Source organism: Clarias gariepinus, chromosome 24 (assembly GCF_024256425.1).
Source record: "Clarias gariepinus isolate MV-2021 ecotype Netherlands chromosome 24, CGAR_prim_01v2, whole genome shotgun sequence".
Taxonomy (NCBI): domain Eukaryota; kingdom Metazoa; phylum Chordata; class Actinopteri; order Siluriformes; family Clariidae; genus Clarias; species Clarias gariepinus.
Window position 1 is genome coordinate 24,028,241 of NC_071123.1, and position 23,104 is coordinate 24,051,344.

Consider the following 23,104-nt stretch of genomic DNA (forward strand, 5'->3'; position numbering starts at 1 on the left):
TTTGATACCCTTTATATCTATCTATCTACGCTAACCATCCAGCTTGATTTTCCACGCATCTCAAAATTCCTAATTCTGAATTATTGTTAAAAAAATTAATGCAGACTTGTCTCTAACTTTGAACTTCTATATAAATTAGATAAATGATTCCTAATATCTAACTTAAGTCAAAATGTAAAAAGGTTTATGCACTATTTAAAATATATATTTTTTAATATAAATGACTTAAAATATCTTTAGATTTTCTAAAGGCAAATAAGGAAATCTTAATTAAACAGATACAAAAATGTTATACTTGAGCATCAGGTTAAAGAGGAAAATGAATCAATAACACCTGGGTCTGGCAAAAGTATGTGAACCTTTGGTGTGACCTGCGTGTGCATGAATAACTGCATCTGTTTGATCAGTCCTGCACATCACTTAGAGGAATCAAATCCCATTACTGTCCACTATTGATGGGTCGTTTATGAACGATTTGTTCTTTTTGAACGAATCTTTAACGTGATTCAGATGAACGAGTGTCTCGGAGAGTGATTCGTTCATTTTCTACTGGCGCAAATCATCGCAAAACCTCTGTAGGTTATGTCCAGGAAACAGAATGAGCGATTTTTTCTTAATGACTCTTCTACTCCGAGTCGTTCGTTCATTTGTCACGTGACTCCCGTAGACGCTATGCGGTACAATAGATTCAAAAGAACAAACGACTCAGACTGTAAGATATAAGAGGTGAGCTGCTCATTCTGTTTATTATAATATATCCTTAGCTGCATTGTACTATTTTCATTACTGGAACTATAGCCAAAATGTGTGTATGTAGACGTACTGGGGGTCTGTTTATTGAAAATTCAACATTTTATTTTATTTCTGATTAAAAGAACTAAATGAATGAAATGACTAAAAAGATTCATTCATTTTGATGAACGAGATTCAAAGAACCAACTCACTAAAATGATTCAAATTTCCCATCACTATTGTCCACAAATCATCTTTAATCCTGGGTTGTTGATCCTCACTTCAGGTTCTTCACACCAATATTTCACCAGGGTTCAGGTCAAAACCTCTCAGGTTTTTCCCTCCTCGTTCTTGGAGTGATTTTCGCTGATCGCTTCCTCCTGGGAAGAATAATTCCTCCATGTGTAGTACACAATCTATCTGCTGGAGTTAGAATTCCTTAGAAAGGGTTCAATAACCTTTTGTTTTCAGCCTGAAGAGCATTAGTATATTGGAAACATCCTCTGTTCGAGCCAAGAAACACATCCGCAATCATGTTTGTTTAAATAAAACAGTGTGCTTGAAATGATCTGAATAATGACTTTTTCAAGCACAAATGTGTTTGTGGAAACTTTTTTCTGAATCAATAAGTAAGAAGCACAAATAACATGTTTGTCTTATTTGTTTAGGTCACATTTATACATGAAGATAGAACATTTTAAAAATTTCACAAACTTTCACTCACCACTGTATCTGTCTTTTTTCCTGACGTTTTTTCATTTTCTTTTTGTTGCAGCGTTTTTTTTTAATGCAAGACTTTTTGTTAACTTTTTATTTCCCCCCCAAAAAAAAGCTTTGTTTGGATTTCATATTGAATTAAACAGATCTGACATTAATAGATAGTTTCGGTGGAGGAGGTAGAGGTGAAGGAGGAGGAGGTGGTGGTGCTGATGTGCCATGTGTGGTTTGGAACACAGCCATTGAGACCTGCGGGACTTTCCAAAACAACATGAACCAGGAAGTGCAGATAAGCGGGAACAGACCTACACAAACTTTTCCCAGTTTTTCCTGTATCCACACACACACACACACACACACACACACACACAGATAAAGACAGGGCACTGAACTTTCACTTTCTATCCGTCATGCAGCTTGCCCTCCGCTTGCACATCGAACATGACATTAAACATTCAGAGTAACGCCTGTTATAATGCCTGTTATAACACCTGTTATAACCTCTTCCACAGAGCCCCGGGTGCAAGTGCAGGAGCTACACCGAGGACTCTTTCTTTCCTGCTGCTGGTTGTGGTTCTGGGAGTTGAAACTTTAATCACAGCCGTGCTGCTATACAGCTTCACCCACGAGCTCCACACGGTAACACACACACACACACACACACACACACACACACACACACAATCTCTGTTTTGTCTGTACTTTGTCCTCGTACTTTGTCCTCTTGATGTCTGTCTTCCTGTTTCAGTCTAATCCTCTAAGATAATGTCTTAATGCCAATAAATGTGTGCCGTATGTATTATCCCTGTAGTGCTCCTGTACCCCTTTAATGCGACTGTGATATCCTTACTGTTACTGTAAGGTAACATCCTTGCATCCTTGAAACTTATCTATAATGTCTTTATAACATCACTATAACATTATTGTAACTGTTAATGACATTTCCGGTGATGTGTTTGTAAGGTCACTGTATAACTTCTGTATCTATTCAACTTCTAATATCACTGAAATTATTTATTATTTCAAATATAAATATTTAATATTTCTATGCCGTTCCTGTAACCTCTCTCTGTAAGAATTATAATAATGTCTCTGTAACCTTACTTTAACATTTTTTGTAACTCTACTTTAACATGACTTTATCATTTCTCTAACATTCCTGTATTCTCCCTGTAACATCACTATAATGTTTCTGTAACCGTATTGTAAAATTCTTTGAACATCTCTGTAACATTCCTGTACTGCCACTGTAAAACCATCGTAACACTTTTTAGCTTTACTATAAGGTCTCTAACATTTCTGTGACCTCTCTGTAACGTCTCTGTAATGTCCCTATAGATTCATGTTTTGTCCCTTTAATCTTTATCCTCCTTGTAATTTTACCTGACAGTTTCTGTAACCTCACTGTAAATTCTCCTTAACATTTCTACTACATGTCAGTGTAACGTTTCTGTAAAATTACTGTTACTTCCCTTCACCATTTAATGCGCATTACTGTACCGTTGCATAGCATCTGATCCTGTCATGTTCCAGTAACAGTTCTGCATGTTTGTATTCCTTTACTTTCACTTTGTCAGACCAATGAATCACTAGACTTTGACTTCTTCCCGACCGAGTGTTTCCACCAACATGGCGGTGATCCAGCAGCGACGCGCACCGTAAGCCTTGAAAGCTGCGAACTCATGATGCAAGAACTCCAGAACAGCGTAAATACGGTACTGTGCGGAACCTCACAGCGTTAAAACTGAACTAAAACCTGTGCCTACAATGACTGTAGAGCTTCCAGTGTGGAAGAGTGACGTGTCCTTTTAAAATCCACAGAGGCTCTTGCTGAACATCCGCAATTCCTTATGGCAAAGTTTAGGAGGTAAGTTATATACATTTTTAATTTTTTTCTATTAATTATTAAATGTTAAGTATATTCATACTGTAATGATTTTTAAGATAACCTTCCTTATAAGCCAAATTTGCCTTAATAAGAATTTACAGGTTAAAAATGAGTTTGTGTTTTATTGTTCAATATAAATTTGTATTCAGTTAGTATATTTTTATCTTATGATATATTTCACAGAACACAATATCACCCAGGACTTCAAAGCAGCAATACATGTTGGGGCAAAGCATAAGCTCAAACAGTATCACCATCTCCAGAGAACAGGTCTGAATAATAACCAAGTGCTAATGCGTCATATGATACAAGTTAAAGGCTTTTAGTTAAAAAAAGGCAAAAAATATATATATATTTGTAAAGCACGTGATTGAAGGACTGACTCATTAGTCCGATCAGCTGGAGTGTGTTTCGTGTCTAAAGTTTTGCACTGGAGTAACGGAACATTTTACAAGATCACTGAACCATAAAAAGTACATGCGTGGGCAAAACCTGTGGGCAAAACCCTTTTTATCTTTTATTCTTCATTACTTAAAGTCCATTTTGTAGCTTTTTCCTGGTGTTTTTTATACCACCTCGTCTCCAAAAATAAGACTGCTTTCAAATGACAGTGAAATTATTTTTCCTCAAATTTCTTTGGATTTTACCTGAGGAACACGTTCTGAAATTTATCCCAGAATTAATTTTTACATTGTAGAAAACATATGGAATTTCCTCAGTTCAGACGTGTACATGAGTTCTCCCTGACTGACTCGAGTTATATCAAAGCGATCTTTTCTTCCCTTTTTGCTACATAATTATATCTTTTAAAATTTTACCTCAGTATTTCTTTTTTTTTTTATTCTTTTGGATTTTTAGTTCAGATTTACTTACAACTTACTTCAGAATCACTATAGGCTATTGGCTTAGATGTATTTGGACTTTCCCTCCAAATTAAATTTATTTATTTATTATTGGAGTATGTTGAACATGCTTTATTTTTACCTTTCAGCTTAGATTTGTTTGTATTTTATCCCAGAATTACTTTTACATTTGAATATTTTAGTCATTTTACTTTTACAGATTTTATTTGAAATCTTTGAATTGCTTTTTAAATCTTAGATTTCTTAAGATTTTTACTTCATGTTCTTTGGGTTTTTAAGTCAGATTTGTTTAAACTTTACCTCAAAAATCCTTTTTGGGTTTTTACCTCAAATTGTGCTATATGTGCTTTGTATTTTTACATCATATTTTTTTTGTGTTTTTATCTCAAAGTTAATTTCAATTTCACCTTAGAATTACTTCTTAACCTTAGGTTTGTCTTAATTGTCGCCTCAATTACTTTAGAATTTTAACTGCAGATTTCTTTGGATTTTTACATCATATTCTTTTGTTTATTAATTCAGATTTTTGTTTAGACATTATCTCGAAATTCCTGTTTTGTTTTTTTTACCTCAGATTTGTTTAAATATTACCTCAGAATTTTGTGCTTTTACCTCTTTTAGTTTTACTTAAAAATTACTTTTAAATTTCAACAAATGATTTTCTGTATTTTTACTTTATAATGTTTGACTTTTTTTACTAAAAAAAAAAAAAAGGAGTTTTACGGAATTTACCTGAGAACTCTTTTTGTTCATATATGTATGTATGTTCTACAGTATGTTTTTTCTTTTTTGGGGGCGGGGGAGGGGTACTTTACATCTTTTGTATATTGTACTGTATATGCGTGTTTTTAATTTTACAAAAAAAAATTTGAGTGTAATTTCGTTTGTAGTTTTTTTCTGATTTTTTACAAATTTTATATATTTTTACTTTCTTTACATTTTTACCTCAGAGTTGTATTCACAAAAACCACATCCTATAATTGGGCAGCAGATTTAAGATGGAGTTTATAGTCCTGAGCGTGGAAAGTTAAAACTACAAAAACCAAAAAATTCTGAATATAGAATCCAAAATATATACAACAAATTTTTTTATTTACAATTTCTGGGTCAAACTTACTGTACCTGTAATTTCTTACCACCAGGTGATCCTCATGATTCACAGCTCACGTTGGATCGTCTAAATTGGGAGGTGCTGAGCGGACAAAATACTCAGGAGGGCCTGATGATCCTCAGTCCTGATGGAGAAATTGTGATTCCTCAAAATGGGATTTATTTTGTCTACTCTCAGGTTAATTTTGTAACCTTGAACCTGAAACCGGATCTCCAGTTGGTCCAATACTTATTCAAGGGAACTCGATTGTATGCGGAGCCAATGATGCTTAGCAAAGCTGTTGCAAGTCGGCATCTCGATGTTAAATCCAGGGAGGGTCTGTATTCCAGCCACCAGGGGGCGTTGTTCCAGCTTGAGCAAGGTGATAGACTCTCACTGTGTGTGAGCAACATGGACGCCGTTCTCCTTCAACCAGAGGCGACATATTTTGGAGCATTTATAATAGACTAATTAAGTTTATACGTGACTCCAGAACTATTCACTGTAGCCTAAAGATACAAAGGCCCCAGATGGATAAGAGAACGTGTACAAAAAAAACCCTGATTTGATTAACGTTTGAAACAAAGCTGTAAAACATCAATGAAAGTATTTTTATCAACAGACATTTAGTAAACACTATTGTTGACTACTAAACTAACACTAACTTACTAGCTGACTTTTATCAAAAAATGTGTTCGGCCCTAATATTAAACTAACAATGTTAGCAAAAAAAACAAGGCTAGTCATATTCATGGTCAGTGTGTTTACTCAAAATTAATCACTGGATAATTTGCATACTGTAAGACTAACATAACCAAAAATTTGTAAGCAATAACTTCAGAAAGTAGATACAACATAAATATGGGACCAAAGTAGGCCATTTATTGGAATGAAAAAAGTAAATTGTTTATATATTTAAATAAGTAAACATTTTCACAGGTATGTGTTGTCAGAGACTTAAATATGATTTGTTTGTTTTTAATCTTTAAAGCAAAAAGAGATTTTCCTTTATTTTATGTATTGAATCAGAGGGGGTGGGGGTGTAACAACACAGTGCATGATACTGATGGGTCGGACTTTAAGATATTCACCAACGTAATTTTTTCTTACTGAAACAAGTTTTGTTTAGTGAATAATTTGTTTAAGTAAAATATATAAATAAAACTGATACCAGGTATCTTGGATGTTTGAGATCTTTTGGATTAAGTATGAACTTATGTAAAAATAACCATAAAAAGACCAGGACCGAACTCAGTACATAACACTGAATCCCGAATTTTTATTGTGAGCCATTTTTATAAATGCAGGTACTTCAGACAAAAAACTGAATTCACTATGTCTATATAAAAAACATTATGGGGGTGAAATTATGGAATAAAAAAATAATAACGAATGAAGGAATTTATCACATTAATATGAAAAAAAAAAAAAAAAGATCTATACAAAACCCCAAAAGGGCACAATCTTCAGAAGAAAATATTAAGGATGTCATCTAAGCTTAAAAGAAACTTTCCACAGTTTTTTTAAAACATGACTATGTGATGAAAAGACTAAATTCATTGTCTGGACTTAAAAATATTGTACAGTATGTGCATGTGTAACAAAAAAAAAATTAAACAAAAAAAAACCAAACAAACAAAGAAAAAGTTGTTCATGCGTGTCCCAGGCTCTCAGAATCGGCGCCGTTTGAAATCGACAGGCGGGCCAGGACGCGGGAACGGCAAAGGAAGTCCACCTGCGTTTCCTCCAGCTCCCTGTGGAGACATACAGAGAGCGATTTCTTGGAAGCGTCTCTTAGTGCATGAAAAATTGCTGCAAGTCTAAAAACTTCTTCTAAAAACTAAATTTCGCTATAGCATACCTCATTGGCAGCCATGTTGGGTGCTCCCCCTGGTGTGGGGTTTCCCCCCATTGAGGTCCTGTTCATTGGAAGGCCTTGACCTTTGACCCAGAACAAGAGCAAATCGTTAATTTGCTTTTTAAATCACTTTTTACATCATCATATAGGAGCATTAATGGCAGGTAAAAAAAAAAAAAAAAGAGGATGGGACGGTATGAATAAATAAATAAGCAAAAAATAAATAAATCTACAAGAGGAACAAAAACAAACATGCAAGAACCGAAAAAAGACTATTTGATTAGAGATGCGTCAAGTTGGAGAGCCTCACCTCCCATGTGCATCCTCATGTCCTGCTCCCTCTGTGACAGAAAGACAAAAACACAAATGAGAGTTAACATAGACAGTGTGTAATCTAATGCAGACTGTCCAATATCAGGTGTGAAACTAAGCAGTCGTTATATAACACTGAGTCGTGTTTCTAATTTGACCACTGGGTGTCGCTGCAAGAGCAATAAAACACTCCGAGAGTTACAGGCTTAATTATAAATCAATGATGAGCACAATCAATGCTCTACTCCAGTACTCAATGCACTTACAGACCTATTCCCTAATTTCTCTACTTTATCCTCTCATTGTACAGAACCCAAACACACACACTCTTGTATGCGCGTAGGTACCTTCTCGCCGAAGTTCGCCCCGGCGCCTTGCTGTCTCCTCATCAGCTCCTCGGTGTGAGCCCTGAGCTCCTCGTCTCTGCGGCGACGCTCCTCCTCCTGACGCAGCTCCAGCTGCTTCCTCTTCTGCACCTCCTGGTTGTGCGCCTCCTCCATACGCCTCAGCTCCTCCTGCCTCCTCAACAGATCTGAAAGGAAGAAAGAAAGTAAGAGAGAACATCATGAGAATCTATGTGAACACATAGGAACGAGTGCATGACGGAGACAGGAAGGGGAAAACGGTGTTAATGAGTGATGAAGGAAAGATAGTGGAGCGTGTGGGACTTACCCTGCCTCATTAGCATGACCTGGTGCTCGTGTCTGGCCGCCTCCATCTCCTGCTCCAGCTTCTCCTGCGCCTCCTTGATGTTCCTGTCCACCTGCTCGAACTGCTGCTTCTCCATCTCCATCAGACCCTTCCAGCGCATGGCGTACTCGTACTCGAACGAGCCGGGCTGGGCAAAGCGCGGGGGCTGCTCGCGCTCTCTGACATCACACACACGATGAGTGTTACATGCATGCTGATAACAGGACAACGCTTGGATCATATTAAATGGTCTGAAGATGAAAGAGAGAAAGGGAGAGACTCACTTGTGGTATTGTGGGTTTTTGCTGATGATCCTCTCTGGAAGTCCTTCATCTTCATCCAACTGCTCCATCGGCTCCACCGTCACAGGCCGAGGAAACCTGGAAGCACACAAACAACCACTTCTCACGCACAGCTCCATTTACAGCAAAATTTTAGTGCAAAAGTTTGTACCCCCGAAGAATACAATAAAAATGTGAACGTGTGAAAGGAAGTGTGGATTAAACGGTTAATTAGAGAAAATAAACAAATAACTGTTGTGGTCACTTACGAGGTGAGGAGGAAAGCGCCGTCGGAGCACCGGTCCAGGGCTTTCCTGGCCGACGGCTTGTTTGCAAACTCCACGATGCCCTTCCCTGTGGGCCGGCCGCGATCGTCGACGATCACGATGGCGCGCTCGATTGGGCCGAACATAGAGAAGGACTCCTCCAGGAGCTCATTGGACACGAACTGGGGCAGGTTCTTTACTGAGAGTGCGGCGCCGTGGGTGGCAAAACGCACACGGATCTGACGGCCCCGGAACATTGTGTCATCTAGCTCGGCTTTGGCGATGTCCGCGAGGGTCTTGGTTTCCTGTGGGAAAAGACACGTGGTTAGAGAGTCGTCGCACAGCGGACCCTCGCTATCCAAACGCCCCGACTAGCGGATTTTTGACTTGTGAACCAAAACTTTGCTTCGGTGTGACAGGAGAATGTGTTTTTGTGCATGCTTTGGTGAGAATATAACACCTTGAGTCCATAGACAGCTAACAAGGATGGTACTGGGAAAACGGAATCCATCAGCAAAGGAAAAAAAAAAAAGAAATCAATCATTAATACTGTGTTCTGATCGTCTGGAACTTGTGATGGTTTTAAATGGTACCGTTTTTACAGGACAAGAAAAAAAAATAAACAATCATAATTGAATTTTTTAATTAAGGTGAAATTTATTGTCTGTTTATTTTGTGTTTAATTTCATTACCATGTCTGTTATAAATGTTTTAATTCTGTTTATGTGCAAAAACTGATTTAACTGCTGGAAACTCTGAATCTTTTGGGAGGCTAGAACGGATTATCCGCATTTACATTGTTTTCTAAAGAAAAATGTCTTTCGCGCTACAAAATTTCGAGGTACATTAGATTTACATTGTGAGGGTCCGATGTACATGAGAAAACATAGAAGCGAACGCTTTAAACAGGTAGGTTTGCCGTCCTCACCAGGCGGATGAACCCAAAGCCTCTGTCCTTGTTGATGAAGATCTCGGAGGGTTTGCCATATTTGGAAAAAAGCTTCTCCACTTCTTCTTCGGAGGTTCCGGCGGGGAGGTTTCCCACAAACAGCCGGCTGCGCTGCGTGTACGTCTTTTCCCCGGGCTTCTTAAAGCTCGTCAGGTCGATGGTCAGACCTGCATCTGAGGAGGAAAAACAAACAAACAAACAAACAAGCGTCAAGATAAACACGACATTCGATTACAGGACCACCGATTGCTCGAAGTAAAGCGTGTTCTCACTGGGGCTGGGTTGTTCGCCGCTGTCCGTGTGCTGCCCGTTGCTGTCCGTCCCCGGCGGCTTCCTGTCGTGCTGCATGTTCGGCTGCTGCCTCGCCGGGCCGTGGTTGTGCTGATCGGGACGGCCTCCTCGGTTTCCCTGCATCTGAGGATGAACAGGAGTTTCAGATCACGTCGGATTTTAAACCAAATATCGTTTATAGCCGACAAAACGATTCGACTCACATCTCTCATTCAGGTTTAACTCAAATTAACTGAAATATTATAAATAAATAATAATAAAGAAGCCTAATGAGTTTGTTGTTGATCCTTTGTTTGGCAACCGAGAGGAACAGTTGAATATTTATTAGGATAACTTCTAAAAGGTTGGATCTGAAATACATTTAGTTATACTTATACATGCACACTATTTTATACTGTAGTTATAATTATTTACATCAACTCTAAATAAATATACAGATATATAGTCTATAGTATTTATAATATGAGTAAACAAACAATTAACAGATTTTATTTATCAAATCACCGAGTTTGATTTCAATTCTACAAGATCGCTTCATTATACAAATAATAATAATAATAATAACAATAATAATACCAATAATCTACACATCCAAATAACAGTTGTAACTCCCCAGGATTTATTAGCATCCGATGCTAACCAGTGACGCTAACCCTTAAAGCGGCTCCTTGTCTCTCCTTTAAGCATTTAATTACTTCGCGCTGCTAATCGTCCAAACACATCACTTTACAAACAAAACCTGCACCCTTTTCGCGTCCGTATGAATAAATAAACGCACCCTCACCTTCACTGGCTGTAGATATTCCTTTAAAACCCGGCCGCGCGCACAAAACTAGCCTCGACCACAAAGAGCACGAGAGGAGGAGCGAGGAGGCACAACCGAACCCTGGTTTCTTTAGTAACCGCTCGCTCGCGCCACTTCTATATTCTGATTGGATCAAATAAACAGTCACTCACGTGACGTAGGGTTGTGCGAGCATTTTGATTGGTGGATATCTGTTTCGAACCGCTTCAACGGAGGCGTACTGGGAGGCGGGGGCCGGGGGGAGGTTCCCCAGGCGGAAATGACATCACGACTTAGTCAGCGTTGAAGAAATTAAAAGTAGAAATGAAAGATGTGAAAAATGAAAGATGTAAAAACGTGCGGGCGGTGAGATCGACCGATCAGATGTTTAAAAACACATCCAGGATAGTGACGGTGAGATAAAGCCCTGATTTACGGACGATAGTTTCTCCGAAAGGTTCAATTTATGACATTCACCATCTCGTTGTACTGACACCTAGTGGACAGATTTGGTGCAGCAACTAGACCCTAACATCACAAGCAGTATACTGTTGATTTAAAATGTACATGTACAGTACAGTAAAGCAGCTCTGCATGTAATTGCAGTCATCATATACACATTATATGGACTAGAATATTTGGCCAAACCAGAGGTGTTTTGATCGGGCCCTTTCTTCCAAGTGAAGGGAGATCTTAATGCTTCAGCATACTAAGACATCTTCAACAGTGTTATGCTTTTTATATACATTGTGGCAAAAGTTTGGTGAAAGCCCTTTTCTATTTCAACATGACTGTGTCCCAGGGCACAAAGCAAGGACTATAAAGACATGGTTTGATGAGTTCAGTGTGGAAGAACTCGACCGGCCCGAACACAGAGCCCTGACCTCAACCACATCAGGCACCTTTGGGATGAACTGGAACGGAGATTGTGAGCCAGGCCTTCTCGTCCTGACCTCATAAATGCTCTACAGAATAAATAGGCACAAATTCCCACAGAAACACTCCAACAACACTGGAACACTCCAACAACACAGTGGAAGCTGTTATAGCTGCAAAATGGGACAGACACCATATTGACATATTTGCATACAATGTCATCGCAGGGTTGGCCAGATACTTTTGTCTGTAAAATGTATCTAGATATCTGGCTTAGTGGTTAACACTGCCTTACACCTTAAGGGTTCTGTTCCTGCTTTGAGTTCCCCCAGTGCTTGGTGGGTTTCCTTGACTTAAACGCCACTTGTGTGTTATTTTCTTATTCTATACTGTATATGAGCTGCTTGGAATGAGCTGTTTGGTAAGATATTTGTAAAGCTTATAGATATAGCTCATAGATAGAAAGCTAATACTATTTGCTATTCAGTTAGTGCACATTAGGTTTTAAAGTGAAAGTAATCACAGTGAACAATAATCAGTTATGGCACACAAAATTGCATGATTTCATGGCTTTTAACTTTTGCCTAACCTTTGCTAACATAAAATATGAAATCATATGTAAGCTAGCGGCACAGCAATGTAAGTTAACATACAGCGTGTATAGAATAGATTCGCTCCCATTAAAACAATCACTTGTTGTTGCTTGGCAGCCTAAAATTAAGAAAGACAGTTTTTAACTGTTTTATCCAGCTGTATTTACTTAGTGCAACTCTTAACATCCATGTGAAAAATAAAACACCAACATGTCAGAATAATATAGAAAACAATAAAAAACAGTATTCCTTTCTAGATGTGCAAAGCCTTGTCTGCCATTGAGAAGATGATTACCAAATAATTATAAACAAGAAGGTGATTAGCAAAGATGGCAAAAATGTCTTCATTTCAATCTGAAAGCAAGAAAATGTGATTATTTTAAAAGGGGGATGATAGTTAAAAGCTACATACAATTTGCTCATTTCAAATTTTTTTACGTTTTTTTTCTAAAATGTGACTTTGAGTTTTTCTTATTCATTGACTTTACTATATCTTCTCTTTCCCATTTATTGCAAAAGGAAATGACAGCACAGCAGTACCTCAGCATAGCAACTTGTTGCCTTAAAGAATTTAAATTATAAGGAATTTGCCATACGGGCTCATTGGTCGCACATACGTCTGGAAGCTGTCCAAAAATTGTTTGTGTCAGTGGAAAGAAAGCAAAGCAAGTTTACATATACTTTTTTTGTTTTTTTTTTTGCATTCTGTGCAACATTCAAGACATAGATCTAAGAATGTTATCAAGGATGGTGGAAAGAAGAAAACAGAGCTGCTTTTAGTTTGTTTTTTAAAGCAGCTGGTGCCAAGAGGAATCATAAATTAAGGTTAAGTGAGGTTTAATGTCTATTCATTTCATAGTTTAGTTAATTTACATATCTTTCCTCAACATTTTGATTGTTTTTATATGTAGAAAAATATGAGTGTTGGAAATTGGTAATATTTTTGGGTGACTGGGACGGATTATCTGCATTTACATTGTTTACTATGGGAAAATGCGTTTCACAATACAAAATTTCACCCTAAGAACTCACCCCTGGAATGAATGTAATTTGTTTGCCGAGGTACCGCTGTAGGTTTAAAACCGTGCTGTGAACTAGATAAGGTTTGTACAATTTCTTAATAATATTTAGCCACCAATCCAGTGGAAACTGATACCATATAATGTTAAACAATCTTTAGTGAACAGTTATTATATATAATATATATTATTTAAATACAGTTAAAGGGGACAAATATCAACCTGAAATAATAATAATAATAATAATAATAATAATAATAATAATTATTATTATTATTATTATTACAACATCACTAATTACATTAGAGCCGATCAGATTATTTTTAGCTTTAACCTTTCAACTGTTTCTACAAACTCTTAGGAGGAAATCCTCATGTGTATTATACTGAGCAGCTGGACGGAGTGACGTGACGTCATCACAGCTGTTGGCGCTCACGGGAAACCATGGAAACGCATCCAAAGCGCGCGGGACAGACGCGGCACGCGGGTGTTCGGGGGACATCCCATAAATAACGCGCGCTAGAGTACTCATCGGTGCGCGCGAGGGCAGGGCAGTGCGCGCGAGCATGGCGCAGGAGGTGAACGCGAGCTGCGCGGAGTGCGCGTCCCCGCGGCCGGGCTCGGGCGCTCTGGCCGCCCTCCTCATCTTCACCATCGTGGCCGATGTGCTGGGAAACGCGCTGGTCATCCTGTCCGTCTACCGCAACAAGAAGCTCAGGAACGCAGGTACATCACACACACACACACACACACACACACACTGCACGGAGAACTCGTGATATACAGGATGAAACTTTTCATTCAGAGTTTTATTCCCTATGGGCATGAGTTCCAAATCCAAAGGGCTGAGTTACAGTTTTTATTCATTCATTTATTGATTGATTTTTAATTCCAGAATGATATTTGTGCAGTGTTTATTTTCATGGTGTCTTCTGTTGCACTCAGGTTAACTTTCATCACAGTCAGTAAGCTGTTGAACACTGGAACATGCAGCATGAAGCAGGAGTACAAGACTCAAGGGACTTTATTAATCCCAGAGGGGAATTGCTTTGTGTTGGTCACAGCTGCGTTACATTGTTTCAAAAGAGTAATAAAAGAGTAATAAATTAGACAGGGGCAATTAGAATAGGAACAGGACCGGAGTCATGACTGAATCCACATACTGTATATTCCTGGGAAAAGGAAGGAGCATCGCACAAAAATTACAGTTAACAATCTGACACTGGGAGAGGTAAACCCAGTAGTGTTGGTAGATGACTGTGGGAACAAGTGTTGTATTAATGTAATATTATTACAGACAGTTACTAACCACATCGTATAAACATTACACAGAAGAGTTGTATAATTTTATGACCGCTGGTAAAAATGATATCCTGTGGTGCTCCGTAGAAAACTTAGTAGTAATCAGTCCGTGGCTGAAATTGCTCCTCTGTTCGGAGAGAACTGAATAGTAAGTGAGAGGGATTGTTCTGTATTTTGGAAATCCAGAATAAAAATCCAGTATAATATACAGTAGCGTTATCATCTGACGGTTAAAAAGTTTGTAGAAATAGTTAAAAGGTTAAAGCTAAAAATAATTTGCCGATCTTTGATATAATCAGTGATATTATTATTATTATTATTATTATTATTATAATTAGAGGTTAAAGCCCACGTACATGTCTGTGTGTCTCTCTGTACAGCAGAACTCTCTGTCTAACTTATTAATACAAAGAAATCCCATTCTGTAAGGTTGAGTATCTTACGCCTTGTTTACACTAAGTTGTCCTTCTTTGGTGGTCAGACAAATACACTCCCTGTTCGGTAATCGGAGAGTGAATCACAGATGAGAAATGGAAAAAGTAGATAAAAGGATAAAGATGAAGTTTTGTCTTAAAACCACTCCAGCGTGTTAAAATTCACTTATACCACTTCAGCGCTGTTATTTCAGCCAAAGTGAAAATATGAACTAAGAGACATTCTGTAGGTTTATGTCCATTTCATATCAGAAAAAAGTATAAAAACAAAGTTCTTTCTCAATTGGTCTAAAAATTTCGTCAATTATTTCAGTGTAACATGAACGTTTGCTTGTTGCAGAGCTTAAACTTGGACAATTTCCCCACATTTTTTTTCTGTGTAACCTAAATGACAAATTCTTTATTTTTTAATTATATACTTTTTAATTTCACTGCACAGACTCGCCTGGTACATCAAAAGAACCCGGAGACAGACAGACAATACCTAATACATTAGCATTTTAACAAAAGACACAAGCTGTTGTTTATTTATCTGAACACAGGCTATAGAAAGTGTAACCGGAATCAGGAGGCAGAATGAAAGGGTTGTTTATGGTCATAGAGGCATGGGGAAGTTCATATCATATTATCAAACCATACAACAGCTTAACTTCATATTTAAACAAATCATAAATTATCTGTGAACCATAACAGTGTATGTAACATAGTTTACAGTCGATCAATATCTTCAAAGACAACAAGTTATAGATACAATATTTTAAAAAATGAGAGAACACTTACCACAGTGTGTCTTTAAAATGTACGACACAGAGGAGAATGAGATCATGTGATGTGGGTCATGTGGCATCGGGACAAATTATGTTTGAGTTTCTATGAGAAATTCAATAAAAAAATATATATATTTTTTAGTATTTTGACTTTTGAAATATATTTCAAACATACAGTGCATCCAGAAAGTATTCACAATGCTTCACTTTTTTCTAGAGCTGCCCGGCAAACTGAGCGATCGGGGGAGAAGGGCCTTAGTCAGGGAGGAGATCAAGAACCAGATGGTCACCTTTGAAAGAGGTCCACCGTTTCTCTGTGGAGAGAGAAAAACTTTCCAGAAGAACAACCATCTTGTAGCTTCATATTCAATTACTTTAGCAGTAATTGGTGCTAAAGGTGCTTCAACAAACAAAAATTTGTCTCTCATGGCCTGAGAGTCCTTCAGGTGCCTTTTGGTAAACTCCAGGCACCTGTCCTGTGCCTTTTACTCAGGAGGGGCTTTCGTCTGGCCTCTCTATCATACCGGCCTGACTGATAGAATGCTGCAGAGATGATTGTGGAGGGTTCTCCTCTCTTCACAGAGAAACACTTTCAGAGAAGAGAACCTCTTTCAGAGTGAACATCTGGTTCTTGGTCACATACCTGACTAAGGCCCTTCTCCTCCAATCGCTCAGATCGGCCGGGCAGCCCGCTCAAGGAAGAGTCCTGGTGGTTCCAAATGATGGAGGCCACTGGACCTTCATTGCTGCAGAAATTTTTCTTTACCTTTCCCCAGATCTCGGGGGTCTACAGACAATTCCTTGGACTTTATGGCTTGGTTGACTGTCGTGGCAAAGGCTGTGAATACTTATGTATTTAAAAAAAAAAATCCATTTTATTAATTTCAAATTATTATTAATTATATAATATATATAATTATTATTATTGTTTGTAGAATTTTGAGGAAAATAATAAATTTTAATCCATTTTGGAAAAAGGCTGTAACATAACAAAATGTGAAAAAAGTGAAGTGCTGTAAATACTTCCCAGGTGCTCTGTAGATCTCGTTAATTCTAATGGTTTTTAGTCATTATTTTAAAACCAAAAAACCCTTAAAAAATGTAATTTAAAAAACGTCACATAAATGGTAATTTTTCCAAAATTCCACAGTACAAGATACATATATTTGTCATAAACGGACATGCAATGTACAGCAAATTACAGAACGACGCATGAGGGTAAGTCAAATGAAAACCTTCTTTCTTTAATTTAATTAATTAATTAATTTAATTTACTTTGGTTCTTGTATCATATTTCTCTAAACTCAATCAGTTTCATTCTTTCATTCGGTTGTCATGTGACTAGCCCATGTATATTACATGGTGTTATTTCTAGATTAGATGAGATTAGATTAGTTAAGATTAGATTAGAATGGACATGACAGCGAGACATTGTTAAATTCTTTTTAATAACATATTTTTGCTCAGATCAGAATTGCATGCCATGACGGTTCATATTCATAATATAAATATTAAATTTTAATAAAGCCAGGACCAAAACAGAACCCATGAGGAGCCCTAATTCTAAAAGTGCACAGGTTCCAGTGACCTGTAAAAGCAGTTTAGGGTGCTAACCTCTAACAAGGTTTTCACTAGGTTTTATTGCACCCAGGGCTGACAAGTAAGAAACGAATCCTCTCCATGAATTTGTGCAGATTAATGTTAAGTAATCAAGTGCATCTTTCTGAAAGAAAGAAAAATAAAAGATCTCACCTAAGGGATTGTTTATGATTATAATTATTGCAGTTCCGTCTGGACAAGAAGGCTGACGTTTCCCCAATGCTTGTACAGTACCTACATAATAAATAAATCTTCTGAAAAATGTCTCTCGTTATCCATCTCCAGCTTAACCCACAAAGAAAACATCAGAACTTTAGTTCTCTGAGAAGGATTTAGCGTTATAGATCATCTCCAGCACTGACGCCCAGAAGGAAAGTCTAGACAGCATTTGCAGTGAAAACAATTATTGATATTTTTTAGATATACATAATACATGTCTTCATATTTTGCTTCCAAAGCTCCAGACTTTCTTGTTTTTTTAGTCTAGTTTTGAGGAATAGCTCTCCAAGCTGCCTGAAGGAGTTTTTGTCTGTCAGTTTCAATGGAATGTTTTTTGTTTGTTAAGCCACACAGTGACCTATGAATCATTCTAGCATAAAAAACATCTAACTTAAGCAATGAACCGGTGAGAAACAGGTGCAGAAGATGGCAGATGATCAGGACGGTGATTAGTATACTGCTGATGCTAAATGCTTAGTAGTTGAAACAGACATGAGGGGAAATGAGATTGCTGCTGAGGTTGTTACATAAACATCCAGTTAAAAAAAAAAACAATTAAATCCATTGTGTAAGTCCCCGACATATGAACATCCAAATCACGAACTTTCAAAGATACGGACATGCGGTTGTATATTTTATTGTGAAAGTTACATCACATGTCCGGTGTACACTGTCACGTGCGTGCATCCCAGAAAATCTGAAAGCAAGCATAAAAAGCAGCGGCGATAAAGCTGGTAAGCAAAAACGATGGAGACAAAAGTGAAAATAATTGAGAGAATGGAGCAAAGTGAAAAGATGGCAGACACCACTCGCTCTTTGGAATCGTTCAAACATCAGCACAAATCTAAAGAACAAGGACAAGATCATGGAACAAGTTAGTTCTCTACTGTGTATAGCCAATTGTGTTAGTATCCTAGTACCTAGGTAATGTTTGTTGGACTTATGAACAAATTGGACTTATGAACAAGCTCTCTGAATGGAACTCGTTCATATGTAGGGGCCTCACTCTATATTAAAAAAAAAATTATGATGGAGGACGACATATAGCGTGTTAAAATCACGAACATTCTAAAGTCACTTGATAGTCTTTTTTCATGCCATGGTGTTGAGATTTCCCCCAAAAGCGGAAGGAATAGATCTCATTTGCAGCCAGACGGGACTCATGCACAGCGACCGTGGCTGCTGGAACATTTGCGCAGTGGATTCGCGCAACTTCTGCGGTTGGTTTAAGATACTCAGATTTGGAAAGTCCATCTAATGAGTTGATTGCACTCTTTCCAAATCCATTAGAATACAGACAATGGCATAAAAAAAAAGCACAGGCAGTATGTTTTTCCCAAATACTATACAATACATACAGTATGAAGCTCACAGGATGAGTGTTAACTAAGGTGCGCATTGAAATAGATGGTGATGGTGTCCTTCATGTAGAAATAATGTTTAAACATGGCATTTAGGACGTAATTTCGGACCAAACAAACACTATGTGGAGGATAAGAGGTGTGGCGTGGTTCCAAGATTCGCTCCAAGATAGATGCTTCGGAAGAGCATTTCCTTATTTTTAACTTAATTTGAAGAGAACAACTGATACGCACTCACCACATCCTCCACCAAAGCTTTCAGTCATCCTCTTTGTGTGTGTGTGTGTGTCTCTCTCTCTTTACGTCTCTTATCTTTTTTTGGCATGATTATCGGGCAATAAAGACAACACTGTTTTCACATCGATCATCCCCATCCTCTGCTCACCCGGAGCACGAAAGAAAGACAACAGCGCTCATTTTTATACATGCATCAACTCAGAACCCTACGGCTCCCTTAAAAACACAGCATGCTTTTTCTAGATAACAGCATCTGATCAGGAAGCTGCTTGCTCCAAGGTCATGGTGAAGACAGGGGTAATTATGGGGTAATTCAGGTTATTAACAAAACATTAAAAATAAATAGATGAAAAACATAAAATCTTTTTAGATACTATTTAAATATTTGATAGTCATCTTTGAAACTTAAGATTAAGTCAGAAACTCATTTATCTTCAGTAGATCACAGTGGATCTGTGAAAGGTTCTTTAGAACCTTGTGTTGAACAGAAGCCCCTGGTTGTCCTAAAACACTTAAAAGTCACTTTAGCGAACATCAGTATCTGACTGATGATTCATCACCTAAAAAGAAAAAATTAAGATGGAGGAACGGAATGAAATTTCTTCTCTATTTCCTCCTTATTTCTTGAATGCTTTGATGACATGAAACATTTCTCTGTTAAATATGTACAAAATGTCTGTTTTTCCACCTTATTTTCTGTCAGGTAACATCTTTGTGGTGAGCCTTTCTGTGGCCGACCTGGTGGTAGCGCTCTATCCGTATCCCCTGGCCCTGCTTGCCATCTTCCACGGCGGCTGGACGCTGGACGCAGTGCAGTGCCAGCTAAGTGGCTTTGTCCTGGGCCTCGGTGTCATCGGCTCCGTCTTCAACATCACAGCCATCGCTATCAATCGCTACTGCTACATCTGCCACACGCTACGCTACGAGCGTTGCTACACGCGTCGCAACACTTGCCTGTGCGTGAGTCTTACGTGGCTTCTGAGTGTCGTCGCAACGCTGCCCAACTTCCTGCTTGGTTCGCTGACCTACGACCCCCGTGTCTTCTCCTGCACATTCACGCAGACCGTTAGCTCTTCTTACACTGCCAGTGTGGTGCTGGTCCACTTCATGATCCCACTAGCCATCGTGTCATTCTGCTACCTGCGTATCTGGATGTTGGTGATCAGGGTCAAAGGTCGCGTGCGAGCCAGACCGTGGACACGGGCCACCGACTTGCGCCACTTTCTAACCATGTTTGTAGTGTTTGTGCTTTTTGCTGTGTGCTGGGCACCACTGAACTTCATTGGCCTGGCTGTGGCGCTGGATCCAATCAACGTGGCGCCAAAGGTACCCGAGTGGCTCTTCGTGGCCAGCTACTTCCTGGCATATTTCAACAGCTGTCTGAATGCTGCCGTCTATGGCTTCCTTAACCAGAACTTCCGCCGCGAATACAAACAGATCCTCCTCTCACTTTGCACCCCCCGAGCTCTGTTCCATGACAGCTCCCGATGCAACAGTGATCCCATTCGAAGCAAGCAGTCTCCTGCTGTGACCAACAACATCGCAGTGGAGGCTCACCTGTAAGGAAGTGGAGCTTAACTGCCCTCCTTGTTTAAAAAATGGGGTGAACTTGTTATTAGTAAAGAGTTTGGTGGGCATTTAGACTCGAAAGCCTTCAGAATTCATGTTTTTCCAGACTATAGACTTTTTGTCTCACCTGTATGAAAATGGGTAAAGAGTTTTGGGGATGTTTAAAGATTTCAGATGTTATGTGTTTTAAAGACTCCTCCTATGGACTTTATTAACAATATTGTGCTTAATATTGTGGTGGTGCTAAGTTAGGAGAAGGGCTTATCTGTACAGTAATTCTGAAGCACTTGAACTAAGACCCAGACCCAGGTGTCCTCTAAAGATTCCAACTAGAGAGTGCAGACTAGAAAGTTTACATTTTAAGGAAAGCAACCAATAAGCTAGCTAAACATGCCGGTGCCTAGGTCACACAAATGATTATTTTCCATGAATACACATAAGTTCTACACATAAGTGTAGCTCCCAATACAACATCTTGGTCTATAAAAGTGAAAAAAGGAGAGACACAATCAAACAAAGAAACAACCAGAAAGATTACCAAGCAAACAAACAACAAGCTATATAACCAAAAACTCAAACGAACAAACACCCAAGCAAATAATCAATCAACCAAACAAACAACCAAAAACCCAACCAAATAATCAACAAATCATCCAAACAAAGAAACATCCAAACAACCAACCCACCAACTAAACAAAAAAACAAACATCCAACCATCCATATAACCAAGCATATGTCCCACTATCTAAAAAAAATAAAAACTAGCCAAATAACAAAAGAAAACTATTAACCTAAATAAACTAAAAAAAGAACAGCCAAGCAAATAACCAACCAACCAATCATCCAACCATACAAAGAACAAACAACCAATTAAATAACCAAATAATCCACCAACCAAATAAACAACCAATGAATCAAGTAAAAAAAACAAAAAAAAACAAGACAACTAACCAAATAAAAAACATACAGACTAAAAACAAACTTAAAACAACCAATCGAGCGATCACCAACCTAACTAACAACTCACCAACCAAATAACCTACAAAACATAAAAAGAACGAAACCCCCAACTACACAAATAACCAACCAAAAACCAAACAACAAGAAGACCAACAAGGACATGGAAAGGATATAAACCCAAAAATAAAGCATACACTCAAAGCCAGCAACCAAAGTGTTAGCATACAAATCATCCCAAAAACGTCTGGGCTAATCGTCTCTAAACCACAACATTCAAGAATGTCATCAGCATCATCTGGTTCCTATCTTCTTTTCTGATCAGATTTCTCAATCGCTGCATGTTTTCTTTTAGCCCTACATTTTTCTCAAACCTTCATCCTTGAGGGTGAAAACACTCCAGAGTTTATACATTATTCCTCACCCAGTGGCTCCTTTTGCCTTTAAGCAGCTGAATGTTGTCAGGTTTGGCTTTTAGAGGTCTTTCTGCCCGAAGTTAGCTTTGGTCATTGGCACTTGGTAGCGAGCTAGTAATAAAGTTATTAAAAAAATCCTGGGAACAACTAATATATACTGTATCTATTTTTTATATACACAGCTAATTTCCTATAATGTTGTGACATTATTACAGTATATGTTTATATCTGATTTATATATATTTCTGTTGAATACTCAGCAACATCCTTATGACTAATGTGGGTTCTACACTTTGCTAATTAGCCAGATAACGCTAATTATCAGTGCTACATTCAACAGTTCAGCTTATGTGAGGCTGCTGTTCCTTCACCCATGTTGGAGTGCAGTTTCAATCTTCTGGCTTCAGGTGATCAGATTGGATTTATTTTATCTTTTTTAACAAAATGAGGGTGCTGTTTAAACTTTAAAAAAATATCTGAGACGTGCGAGTCTTGGCCATGAAACAGCTTTCTTTACTGACTGAAGAAGAGGCTGAACTGATTCCTGAAACAGCAGACTGTTGCTCTTGTGGGGAAGGAATGTAAAAATAGGAGCTTTTTTTTTTTCAAATGAAAATGAAGCGGAAGCTTGTGATCAGTGTTTTGTCCGTGATGTCGGTCAGTTGTATAACCGTCTGTGATATCGCTCTCTTTATGAAAAACACACAAAGATTTTGTTCACCAAAGAAATGAAAAAGGTTTTTTGTGTAGGAAACTGTTGCTGGTGCTGAACATTAAATTTCACTCGTTTTTTCTCGGCTGTGTCACTCTGTCAGATTTCTTCTGTTACAGTCATAAACCTTTTATCACACTGCAGGACACCAAACCCCACACTCGCTCCCCGTTTATCATCTCTGTCTTAGTTTTTTCTTTCATCTATCTATCTATCTATAGATATATATATATACTTTATTTATGTGTATACCTCTTTTTTATTTTCTATTTTTTTGTTTGTTGTTTTTTCTTCCTCTTTTCTCTCTATCTATTTATGTCCC

At 38.1% G+C, this 23,104-nt stretch overlaps 3 protein-coding genes across 4 annotated transcripts; 2 read left to right on the forward strand and 1 right to left on the reverse strand.

Moving 5' to 3' along the window:
• The first annotated feature begins 1,530 nt into the window (after positions 1-1,530).
• Positions 1,531-6,417, forward strand: tnfsf10l4 (tumor necrosis factor (ligand) superfamily, member 10 like 4). The gene is made up of 5 exons (XM_053485742.1): positions 1,531-2,088; positions 3,027-3,164; positions 3,271-3,316; positions 3,521-3,607; positions 5,343-6,417. The coding sequence occupies exons 1-5, from the start codon at positions 1,891-1,893 to the stop codon at positions 5,759-5,761; spliced, it is 888 nt and encodes a 295-aa protein (XP_053341717.1). The 5' UTR covers positions 1,531-1,890; the 3' UTR covers positions 5,762-6,417.
• Positions 6,418-6,549: 132 nt separating this feature from the next.
• Positions 6,550-10,808, reverse strand: nono (non-POU domain containing, octamer-binding). 2 transcript variants are annotated; one of them, XM_053485740.1, is made up of 10 exons: positions 10,722-10,808; positions 9,919-10,060; positions 9,626-9,819; positions 8,701-9,002; positions 8,435-8,530; positions 8,133-8,329; positions 7,808-7,992; positions 7,459-7,489; positions 7,152-7,231; positions 6,550-7,044 (listed from the first exon to the last, which is right to left on the reverse strand). In XM_053485740.1, exons 2-10 carry the CDS (start codon positions 10,058-10,060, stop codon positions 6,961-6,963), a joined length of 1,311 nt encoding a protein of 436 aa, XP_053341715.1. In that variant the 5' UTR covers positions 10,722-10,808; the 3' UTR covers positions 6,550-6,960. The 2 variants fall into 2 exon arrangements, with proteins under 2 accessions (XP_053341715.1, XP_053341716.1); XM_053485741.1 differs by having other exon boundaries at positions 10,716-10,795.
• A 2,967-nt stretch (positions 10,809-13,775) lies between these two features.
• On the forward strand, positions 13,776-20,794 carry mtnr1c (melatonin receptor 1C). Its single transcript, XM_053485559.1, has 2 exons — positions 13,776-13,935; positions 19,832-20,794. The coding sequence occupies exons 1-2, from the start codon at positions 13,776-13,778 to the stop codon at positions 20,689-20,691; spliced, it is 1,020 nt and encodes a 339-aa protein (XP_053341534.1). The 3' UTR covers positions 20,692-20,794.
• Positions 20,795-23,104: the final 2,310 nt, after the last annotated feature.